The following is a 12,208-nucleotide window of genomic DNA, read 5'->3' as shown; positions in this document are numbered from 1 at the left end:
CAAATAATAATTCACAAGGCCCCATCTACACATGCTCACACCCACTGCTCCATTAATTCTCAAATAGAAATTAGACATGGGTCTGAACCAAAACTTCATATGGGCCCACACTTGACATTTGGTGAAGTCGGAAGCAGCTCCTGAAGTCGGTAAAATGCACCTTCATTGCACACCATGCTCATTCAGCCAATTGCTAATTCATCATCGCTTTTTTCCTCCGTCAGTCTCTTAGGGCTGAATTCTGTCACCCTCACGTTGACTTAGTGCCTCACTCCAGAGGTAGTGCTAGCATGATTAATGGAACTACTCATGCAGCAAAGTACTATTACTCAACATAAGGGTGGCAGAATATGACCCTCCTCCAGGGGTGGCTAGAATTTGCATAGATTATAAAGCCAGAGGGACCACTGTGATCATCTAGGCTAACCTCCTGTATAACACTGGCAATAGGACTTCCCTAAATAAATTCGTTCTACAAGTGACCTTTCTATGAGGTGCTAACAGCAGCAATAGTAGCTCAGTTTAAATATCATGGGGCTCCTCTTAAAACTAACACGCACCATTGGCTTCAGCATCCAACCAGAAACCTGGGAAAACTAAATATCTTACCTTGGAACCCCTGAACATCATTGCCACTGCTATAATCACATCCACATCATCTTTCACAATGCTATCATCATTTACTGTGGAGGAAGGGCAAATGGCATTTAGAACCCTTGAGCTGAGTCCACACCACCAAGGATTCCTTCCTTCCTATGAAGTAGAACCCCTTTCCACTTCTTCTCTCCAGCTCATGGCCACATGCTGCTTAGGGTGACCAGATGTCCCGATTTTATAGGGACAGTCCTGATTTTTGGGTCTTTTTCTTATATAGGCTCCTATCACCCCCCACCCCCTGTCCCGATTTTTCACATTTACTGTCTGGTCACCCTAATGCCGCTTCACAGGGGTACATAATTGAGGTTGTGGTTTTGGTGAGCCCCTCACTCAGGGTGTATTAAGTACAGTTTAGCTACCTTTTAATCACACAATAAGAGGAACATTTCATTACCCCGACATCCAAAACTGAAATGAATAACCAAAAATTGTTCAAAGGAACACACTGGCATAATGAATGCCACTGAAGTACGCTCATACTAGCTCTGCTCCCGGGTCATGAGATGATGGCAGCAGAGAGCACCTTCCTCTCCCACTGTAAGACTACCCTTGTAAGGTTGTTACTGAACTCTGTAGAAATTCATTCCGTGAGATCATAGTCTCATTTCTTCACATTTTATGCATATTGTTGCTATTTCACTTCATATAATTTTCCATGTCACACTAGGCACAATACTTTGCACATCTCCCTCATTTCATAGAATATTAGACCCTTTAATTATTATTATTACAAACAGGGGAGAAAAACCTCCATAATTGTACAAGGCACCAGATTAACACAAAACTTCTTCCACAGAAATTGAGCCTTATTCTCATATCACCAGTGTAGGCTCCCTTTACTAGACGGACCTCTGAACTTTGTTGGCAGTGTTCCAGTTGGGAAGATCCTGTGTGCTGCAATTTAGCCTTAGAGACCACAACTCCCATGATGCCTTGGGGAAAGAGTGAGACACTTCCTCTTCCAGGGAGTGGAGGGAGAGAGGTGGTGGATGCCATTTTGGGGAAAGGAGCAAGATTGCTGGTGTGGGGTTCTGTCCATACCAGGAGCTGCTGCTAGGAAGCCAGGAGGTGCTGCTGAGAGCCTGCAGGGGCTTTGACTTAGACACATGCCACTGATTATTATTATTATTAGAATAGGTTTATTCCTGGAGGTTCCCAAGGCATGCCATTGAGTGTGTACAGGGGCCAGTAGGTGGAGGCACTGCCAAATTTAAATTCCTTTAGGAGTAAAGGGACTGCAGCAAAGGGGTAGATAGAGGATTCCCACCTATCCAACATCACCACTGGGATACTCAGAATGTCCTTTAATGTCAACAACATCAGGCACATAGGTGAGTGTTGCCTGCTCCCGAGTCACCCAGGGAGGAACGGGGGGGGGGGGGGGGGAGTGGGGTTACACCAGTATTTGACTAGTGTTGGTGATAATTCTGCTAATTGAGATTGATGGCAGCTTCATTCTTCAAATGTATACTGTTTGCCTGAGAGCAGCAGGAAGGAAAATAGCATATTGTAAATTATGCAAACCCAATATACACATCTCAGTATTTACATTCTGATACTGCATCGGTTTTATTACAAACAGCAGTACAAGTAGGGTTACCATATTTCAACAAGCAAAAAAGAGGACGGGAGGAGCCCCGCCCTAGCCCCGCCCCTGCCCCTCCCACTTCCCGCCCCCCCAGAACCCCCAACCCTCCCCCCGTTCCTTGTCCCCTGACTGCCCCCTCCTGGGACCCCTGCCCCTAACTGCCCCCCGGGACTCCACTCCCTATCTAAGCCTCCTTGCCTCTTGTCCCCTGACTGCCCCAACCCTTATCCACACCCCCACCCCCAGACAGACCCCTGGGACTCCCACGCCCCATCCAACCACTCCCCACCCCCTGACAGCCCCCCCCAGAACTCCCAACCCATCTAAACCCCTCTGCTCCCTGTCCCCTGACTGCTCCGATCCCTCTCCACACTCCTGCCCCCTGACAGCCCCCCCAGAACTCCCAACCCATCTAAACCCCTCTGCTCCCTGTCCCCTGACTGCTCCGATCCCTCTCCCCACTCCTGCCCCCTGACAGCTCCCCCCCAGAACTCCCAGCCCCCTACCCCCCGCTCCTTGTCCCCTGACTGCCCCCTCCTGGGACCCCTGCTCCTAACTGCCCTCCAGAACCCCACCCCCTACCTAAGACTCCCTGTTCCTTGTCCCCTAACTGCCCCCTCCTAAGACCCCCCCCCAACTGCCCCCCAGGACCCTACCCCCTACCTGTACCCTGACTGCCCAAAACTTTCTCCACTCCCCTCCAAAAGCCCCCACCCGTTTCTTGACTGCCCCATCCAGAACCTCCCTGTCCCTTCTCCTGCCCCCCCTTACCCTGCTGCTCAGAACAGGGTGTTGGGCTCTGTGCCAGCCGGACACATGGCTGAGCTCCCCAGCACAACACAAAACCCGGTCCCTGGCCCTGCACAGGGCTGCCGGAGCGGGCTGCAGGAGGAGGAGCTGCCGGCCGGCTCAGAATGCAGGGGGGGGGTGGGAGGAGGAAGCTGCTCCGGAGTCCAGCCCGGGACTTTCCTGCAGCCCTCCCAGCCGCTCGCTCTGCTCTGCCAGGGGAGGGGGAAATCCCGGACATTGTGAGTGCTTTACAAATTCCCCCCGGACGCTATTTTTAGCACACAAAAGGAGGACATGTCCGGGTAAATCCGGACGAATGGTAACCCTAGTACAAGAAACTAACTGACCCTTGTACTGATGCGAGAAAGCTTCCTGTAGTTAGCCAGTTAATGCTGTATATGCAAAGGAAAGCATGTCAATAATAAAATATGCATATGCATAGCTTCAAAGAGAGACTTTGATCCTGACTGGAATCTCAGTTACATTGGTATAAATCAGGAGTAATTTTGTTGAAATCACTCGAGTCAGAATGCTGTAAGATGAGTATAAGTGAGATCAGAATCAGGTACACTTTTTTGTGACTATTACCCACGATAATAACAGACTTTATGGCAAGTCAGTGGAGCTATGACAATTTATACCAGCTATGGATCTGCCCCTCTATCATGCATTTTTTTGTGATCACTTAGTGCATTTGTGGTTATGATTTGGCTTTGATTTGATCTAGACTTCAGAGATTTAAAAGGGTGTAACAGAGAAGAAGCTTCCTGAAATTCCTTGGCTACAAAGTAATAACAAAGCGTATCCAAACAGCAGTTAGAATTTGCTACCCATGCAGCCACACGAATAAAAAGGCTTGCATTGTAGCGTAAAGAGCAGGCAGCTCCAGCTGCGTCCATTGCATACCTAACAAGTAGCCCGACGTTAAAAGGTAAAAAACATATGATAAATACACTCAGGTTCATAGAAACAATCCAGAGAGCCTTGTGGATTGATGTTTCTTCAGGTGGACTCATGTTCTTCTTCATCTTCAGACACCGGATGACTTGAATAGAACAAAAACTCAGTATTACTAGTGGAATAAAAAAACCCAAAATACTTGACAACAGTGTAGTTTCTGCAGGGTCAGCAGAAGTTTTCCGAAAGCACATTTCTTCACTTTCCTTAGTAAATCGTGGGTTGAAGTATGCATAAATGATTATTATTATCCAAAGAAATCCGCAGCTAACAGCTGCCTTCAGTGGGGACCTGAAATTCTTTGCTTTCAGGGGGTACTTTATTGCAATGAATCGGTCGACGGCTATAAGGGTGATGATATAAATGCTTACGGGCATGTTTGTAAAATATATAGTCTGTATGACATCGCACAGTTTATCTATGGGATGTTTAGTCCTGTGAAAATGCACAATGAAAGGCAAGGTGAAGAGGAGAAAACAGTCTGCAACGACCAAGTTGATCATGTAAACTCTGGTTTCTGTCCATTTTTTCAGCTTGCAGCAGAATACCCAGAAGGCAATGATATTAAATATAACTCCAAAAAAGGTAATTGGGATGTAAATAATCAGTTGTAAAAGGTTAAGTGTTTCTTGCGCTGCTGTGAGATTGCTGCAGTTCATCCTAAGCAGTTACTGCAATGGAAGAATTAAGAGCTATGAAATACAACAGAACACACTGGTGATTAATTTACAACTTATTTATTCTTCTAATATTCATATTTACAGGTCCAGAGGTTTCCTCTGGTGTTCCCAGCCCCCTGGCACTACAGTGCAGTGATTCCACCTTCTACTAAAACAACAAGGAGTCTGGTGGCACCTTAAAGACTAACAGATTTATTTGGGCATAAGCTTTTGTGAGTAAAAACCTCGGAAGAAGTGAGGTTTTTACTCACGAAAGCTTATGCCCAAATAAATCTGTTAGTCTTTAAGGTGCTACCAGACTCCTTGTTGTTTTTGTAGATACAGACTAACACGGCTCCCCCCTGATACTCTCCACCTTCTACTGTTTCATACAAAATCATATTGCAAAGGTTTTTTCATTTCCCAAGGACCAAAAATGCAAGAAGCTTATCTAAACAGTATCTGAACTTCCAAAAGTATTCAACTCCAAGTGGCATAAATATACAACCCTCTTACCTACTCTCTTTGAGAATTTCATACAACCCTTTCTTCTGAACTCCTGAAACTCTCAATAGACCCACACAGCCCCTCTTTTTTCCTGTCTTCAACAATATGCCTCTTCACACCCAATCTCTTGGTGACATCCAGTCAGCCCATATCCTATCCCTAAGCAGCAGTTTGTGAATGACCAACCCACTTCTTCCCTTCCCCACTGCAGGATAGGGCCCCATCTCTATACTCTTAGGCCCAGATCCTCACTGGTATTTAGTTTCCTAAGCCCACCATTTAGGTACCACTGACATTTTCAAAACCACTGTTCAATTACCATCTAACCTTGTAGGGGCCTAAATCCCTTAGACATCTAAGTTTCTGCCACAAAGCTGCCTCAGCCCTGACACTAATGAACAGCTAACATGCTGATTGGAGGCCTTGAAGCAGGATGTTCAAACTAGGCAGGGGAACATGGTGTCTTGTCAGCAGGGCCCAATCCTGTAGATGTGCTCTGAGCGTGCTTGAGCCTGGATACCTGGCAGACCCTTCAGGAGGGGGGCCAGTGATTCAGACTACCAATAGGTGTGTGGGCAGGTGGGGGTGGAGGGCAACACAGCACTCACACAAAATGAGGTAATGAGCATTACCAGGAGGCAGAGAGTGAGAGAGACAATTTCAGCTGCTAGGGCATGGGTTACTGAAGAGGCTGACCTGGCGTAGGTGCCTAACTCCAGATGAGCATCTGTGGCTGAGGATCCTGAGTGGCAAGAGATGCCTATCCCTGGCTTGTCAGGCAGGTGCACCATGTCAGCCACTTAGCCCCTCTTCCTGTCCCTTTCCTCAGCATTTCACTCCTGGCTGGCTTTTAGGCAGCTCCATGCTCAGCTTGCTGGCTTCTAAGGATCCCTTTCTTAGGTGCCTAGCTCTGCTGCCCAGACATTGTCTGGACAGCCTGAACACCTAGCTTGGGGCTGAGGATTGCACTAGGCAGTAGGCCACCTAGGGGTTATGTGTTGCAATGCTGAGAGGAGCAATGCCTTAATTCCTTTGAGGATCTGGCCCTTAATACTTCCTGCATCATACAGCTGTGACTGGAGAACCCCAGCCTGCACAAAAATGGAATGGAGAAGTTCGTTGTGGTGGTCCTAGCACAGAGAAGCAATGTCCTCTGGCCCTTCCAGGGGATTACACAATCTGTGTGGGTGTTTCAGAGCAACAGTGGGATAGTGCAGAGGGCAGGTCATAGAGAAGAAGACTGATGGAGCGATCCAGAGAGAATTAGTCATTTAGATTGCAGTCAAGTCAACTGTATTGCTACAGTATTTATGTGATACCAGCGCTCCAAAGCAAGTGCTTTGTATCATGGCCTGTACAAATTAAGGACCAAATCTCCTTACAGTTTTAATTCATTTCCCGGGTAAAACTCCTAGCTACAATCAATGGGTTTGATTCTCAGTTACGCGGAGGCTCCGTTACAGTATTCCGGCAGTGTAAAGGGCCTTGATACTAATTCAAATGTAATTTGGGGCCCACTTGGAGCCCCTTTACACTGCCAGAGTGGTACAAAGGGGCCTTAGTGTAAATGAGACTCAGGCTCAAGTATTTTTCTACTTAGGTGTCTGGGGAAAGCGGAGATGAGCAGGTCATTATCTGTATCCCAATAAATCATTAAAAAAAACCCCAGAAAAAATGCAACAATCTGCACTGTGTTAGCCAGATCCTTGGTATGATCCAATAAATCTCTCTGCCTTTCATATACACACTGCTCATAGTGGTGGTGGTGTGAAATTTGGAATAGCCCCCTCTTCAGAAAAATAGACTGAGAGCAGACAACAAACAATTGCCTTGAGGAAACAAGAGAGAAACTATGTAGTGCAGTTCCCACCCCGGCGAGGGGGTAGGGTCTCAGAGCCTGAACTCTAGCCTGAGTGGGAATATCTACACTCCTATTTTTAGCCCTGCAGCCCAAGCCCTGCAAGCCCAAGGTAATTGACCTGGGTTCTGAGACTTGGCGTGGTGGGTCTTCTATTGCACTTAAGACATAACCTAAGATCACTACAATTATCCATTGGAAGTCAGTAAGAACTTAATTTTGCCTGGGCAGATGTTGAGTAAAGACATTGGGATGTGGGCCTAAGTGTTCATGGACCAGCTTCTGCCACCCGTACTCACATCAAGGGGTACCTGACTCGGGGAATACTTCTCTTCAGTGGGAATATGCGTGGAGTAAAGGACTACTCAGTGTGAGGGGGGCACAATCTCACCCTATCTGCGTACACTTGCTAAGGGGTGGATTGTACAACCTTCGCACACTGTGGTGAGCATTTTCATTAAGTGGCATTCCTCAGCTAAGTGCTCACTGATGAATAATAGTGATGCTTACTCAATCTAGCCCCTACGTGACTTGGTAAAGAAAAGCAAACTGTTCAGTAAACATTACTATAAATGGTGGATGAAACTGAATTTTAAAAAAGAGAAAAAATTACAGAAAAAGAACTTGAATGCTAACAGAAAATAATCTCTCTTGTGATTTGAACCTTCAATAACAAGGAACATGACATAGGAGAAATTCCAGTCTGAGAATTAGAATAGTTTATTGTTGTCTTTAAAATTATTATCTTAATTGCTATGCCAGCTAGCTATGCTAGCTCATATCGGACTCAATTTGTGGTCCATTAGAGAGTATTTACAGTAATTTAGGGAAAGAAAGATATCTGCCTTCCGTGTATTAGTCTCTACACATTACTTTAAAGTTAACAGCTGTTAAGCATTAATAATTAAGCCACCTGACCACATCAGTTAGAGCAAAGCAATTTTTAGTGGCCAAGACTTAGGGCTGGACCCAACATGCACCGAAGTCAGTCCAGAGATTCCCCTTGGCTTCAGAACCATTGTTGGACCAGGCATTGCATAAGACTAATACATCAGTTTGTCGTCAACATTTACAATCCCAAATCTCAACTGTTAATGCTATTCCTAAAATTAGCATTTTTAGTATTTTAGGATGGGATTTTCAAAAGAGCCAAAGGAATTCAGGTGTCTTACTTCCACTGGAAGACAATCAGTTTTGTGTGCCTAACTCCCCTTGGCTCTTTTGAAAATCCCAGACTGCATTATTATTGTTCATTATTTTCACTAGAGTAGCACTGAGAAATCACAACCCCATAATGTTAGGCACTGACTAGCCCCACAATGAAAAGAGGATCCCTGTCCCCAGTGAACTAACAATCTCCGCCTCCATTTCTCCATCTATAAAATAGGGGTAGTCACCCTTACTCATCTCACTGGGTGTTGCAAGTTTAAACTAATTTATGGTTTTAAAATGCTTTAAAATCCCAATTCAGAAGATGCTATAGAAGTGAAAAGTATCACATACTTATGATCAATAATGAGACTGATGTGTTTTGTCTCTCAGTACAAAACAGCAAATATAACCTAAAACAGAGTGATTCAGTGCATGGGAGAACAAGTGCACAGAAGGTAACAAAAGTTAGAGTAAAAGTAGGTTGAGACAAGACCCTCAGAAAGACAGCGCATTTGAAAAAGTGCCATCAACGATACATTCACTAGTGAAAATTGCCTAAGAATGATGATGAAAGAATTAAAAGTTACCTGCTTCTTTGTAGCTCACTGTACAATTAACTCCACAAGAAAAGCTTTGGTTCAGCACAGATTAGCTTATCTGAATGCTATGGAGTACATTTAATAGACTCAGATTCTGTTCCACTTGATGATGCTTATTGTTCAGGGCACAAGCTCAATGATTCTTTCATCACCAGTTCCGAAGTAAAAAGGCACAATGCCCAAATCTCCTCTTGTTCCACCAGACCAACTGGTATGTTTCATCATGAAGCTTCCTTTTTAGTGACAGATGTTTCTCTGGTGCCTCCTACTGATTCCATTATATCAGTTCAACCCTCTGCAGTATGGTTTTCCCCCAGCAAGGAACTGATACTGAATATTCACAGTCATCAACTCAAAGGGAAGTTTACTAATTTGTGGAAGGAAAACTATAATGTTTTGCAGCGGCAGCAGCAAGTCCTACACTGACAGCAGTGGAAAACAAAACCTTTTATTTAGCCACAGAACAAGCAGGAAGTCAGCAAGCAGTTCAATGCCTACTAACATTCCTGAGCTGGATTATTATTGGCTGGGTACTTCAGAAACCCAGAAGCAAGGGCAGCAGAACGAGGTTGCACACGGGGGAAGCAATGTCCTGTTTATCCATGGTCTGGCTGTTGTCAGTAAGAGTGTCTGTGATGGGGCGCACAACTCACCACTAGTCTGGTGCCTCCTCCTGGCTGCTCTGGGGATTAGCTCATCATATCGACGCTCATTCCTGCTGTTGCATGCTGCCACTCCGTCTCTCTCTGATCTGCAGTCCCTCTTTCATTCCAGGAACCGCTACGCCCTCTTTAGGACCTTCCAGCCAGGTCACTCAGTGTTCCCCCCTTCCAGGGTATATCAAAGTCTTTCCTTCAGCAGTCCTAGGCAGGCTTCCCATTCACTGGCTCAGGTGCCACTCCTTCAGTGGCTGGTAGGGGAACCCAGGCCCACCCTTTACTCCAGGGTCCAGTTCAAGGACTCTCAACCCAGCAGTTCTGGGCTTCCGCTCTTCTGCCCTCACTGCTCCTTCCCTGGACTGCTTTTTACAGCTTCTGACTTCCCTCCTCCCTCTTCCCAGGGAGTGACTTCAGCGTATACGTCTCTGCAGCCTCCAAAGACGCCTCCCTCTTCCCAGGGAGTGTCTGCCCTTTCCAAGCAGCAGCACAGGTCTGTTGCCAGCTTGCTGGTTTTATTCTGTTTATTCCTGCACTGCTGAAACTGAAATCAATTCCCTGGCTCTTCCTCCAGGTGCAGCCTTTGGAATTAATAGGCCTACCTGGCCACTTTAACCCCTTCCAGTCCTATGTGGGGTGGACACTCCTTCAGAGTGTCAATTATGATAGTGCTACTTTTCCTTTGATAAATGGACCGAAACTACCAACTCTTTTCATATAGGACAATGAAAAGCCAACAGATGGTATGTTATGGTCACTACGCACTTGAGGTGGTGTTGAGCCAATGACACGAAGGTGAAGGCTATGTCTCAGTTACATCTGAGCTATCCAGTTCCCCATACATCTTTTTAAAATGTTCCCAAATATTTGTTTATATTTTTTGGGGTGCTCATCTGAAGGGGGAGGGATAGCTCAGTGGTTTGAGCATTAGCCTGCTAAACCTAGCATTAGAAGTTCAATCCTTGAGGGGGCCATTTGGGGGGGAGGGAACTGTCAGGAATAGTACTTGGTCCTGCTAGTGAAGGGAGTGGACTTGATGACCTTTCAAGGTCCCTTCCAGTTCTATGAGATAGGTATATCTCCATATATTAATATTAGGATTTTATTTTAGGTTCTCTGTCTCGGCGAGTTGGGCAGATCCAACCAAGGAATCATAATTACTCACAAGTTTTGGAATTGCATTCACAAATCAGTGACACATGCCCACATTTGCACACCTACAGCTTTAACAGTCAGATCCTTATCTGGCGTAAACGAGTATCACACCAGTAAAGTTAAGAGAACTTTGCTGAAGACTTGGCCTTAAAAGTGTAAGGTTCTGATCAATTCCTGGAAGGACTCTCATTGACTTCAATGGGCATTGGCTTGGGCTCAAATATTTTAGGAGTGTAAATGAACTGAAAGATTTTTAGCCCCTGTATCAATTGCTCTTTACACTTTCAAAATGTGAGCCATCACTTTGTTGGCATTTATTTATTTATGTGGATTTATACCTCCAGTCTATGTAACTGACACCTTTCTCTTGCTTGTTGAATCTTGGCTTAAATTCAATTGTCAGAGTTTTGGGTCAGGACTGTGACTTCCTCCGCAGTTGTTCAGCACCCAGTGCAACTGGGGACTGTGTGCACTTCTGTAATTAATAAATAATAATTGTCAGCAATAATAATTATAGTTATTAATTGTTATTATTAAGTTCCAACAGGTATTGACCATTATTGTATGGATCCAAGCCATGAATCACTTCATCACCAGTAAATCTGGTATGTCTGAATTGCACAATTTGATATAACATAAAATGAACTCCTCAGATTTATCTGGTATGTTTCAGTTTAAAACTTCCTCTTTGGTGTCATGTTTCTCTGGTGCCCTCTACTGAGTCTATTACATCAGTGCAATCTTTTGCATTATGTTTTGGTTCCACTCTGCATTTCACCAAGGAAGGAAGCTATGAACCTTGGTTACGGCCAAAGTGCACAGAACACAAGTCAGGAAGATTGCTGTAAAGATGGCTTGTAACTCACCCTTGCAGTCCCCAGGGTGGGATTAATGCAGGGGATTTAGGGGCTGCAGCCCAGGGCCTCAGACTAAGGGGACCCTGCAGGCCCATAGCGGCCCGCTGTTCTTTTCATCCGGCCTGTGTCAAGTCTCTGCGCCGCTGGCCGGACATTGGTCCCCGAGCCTCCGCATGCCTCCCCACCTCCGCAGGGCTGGAGGCATGAGTGCCGGGTCGCCAGCATGCCCCTGTGGCCCCTAGGCGAGGGGTGTTCAGGGAATCTCTGCGTGCTACCCCCACCCCCAGCTCTGGCTCCACAGCTCCCATTGGCCAGGAACCGTGGCCAATGGGAGCTGTGGAGGCGGGCATGGGCAGCGGGCACTGCACAGAGCGGCCTGGCCCCTCCGTCTAGGGGCTGGACATGCTGGCCACCTCAGGGAGAAAAGCAGCGCAGAGCCAGGGCAGGCAGGGATCCAACCTTAGCCCCGCTGCACCGCCAACCAGGAGCTGCCTGAGGTACGCGCCTCCCAGCTATAGTTGCACCCTGCGCCCCAGGACCCTTCCCCAGCCCAGAGCCCCCTCCTGAATCTCCCCCCAGAGCCTGCACCCTGAACCTCCTGCCGCACCCCGACCCCCTGTCCCATCCCTGGCCCCACCCCTCCAGCTGGAACTGCAGCCCCTCCCACACACCAATCGCCTGGCCCAGTCCTGAGCCCACTCCTGCACTCCAAATCCCCAGGGGCCCCACAAAAATCTAATAGTCCTGGGCCCACGGGAGAGTTAATCTGGCCCT

General features: G+C 46.6%; 1 protein-coding gene across 1 annotated transcript; it reads right to left on the bottom strand.

The window, feature by feature from the left end:
• Nucleotides 1-3,083: 3,083 nt before the first annotated feature.
• Nucleotides 3,084-9,779, bottom strand: LOC128843435 (G-protein coupled receptor 35-like). The gene is made up of 2 exons (XM_054040276.1): nt 8,755-9,779; nt 3,084-4,662 (listed from the first exon to the last, which is right to left on the bottom strand). Exon 2 carries the CDS (start codon nt 4,648-4,650, stop codon nt 3,679-3,681), a length of 972 nt encoding a protein of 323 aa, XP_053896251.1. The 5' UTR covers nt 4,651-4,662; nt 8,755-9,779; the 3' UTR covers nt 3,084-3,678.
• Nucleotides 9,780-12,208: the final 2,429 nt, after the last annotated feature.

The sequence above is a fragment of the Malaclemys terrapin genome, chromosome 9 (assembly GCF_027887155.1).
Source record: "Malaclemys terrapin pileata isolate rMalTer1 chromosome 9, rMalTer1.hap1, whole genome shotgun sequence".
Taxonomy (NCBI): Eukaryota; Metazoa; Chordata; order Testudines; family Emydidae; genus Malaclemys; species Malaclemys terrapin.
This window is presented reverse-complemented; position numbering and strand designations above follow the sequence as displayed.

What these genes read in the sequence shown, in the direction of transcription:
- LOC128843435 (XM_054040276.1), bottom strand. Translation starts at nt 4,650, where the DNA reads ATGAACTGCAGCAATCTCACAGCAGCGCAAGAAACACTTAACCTTTTA.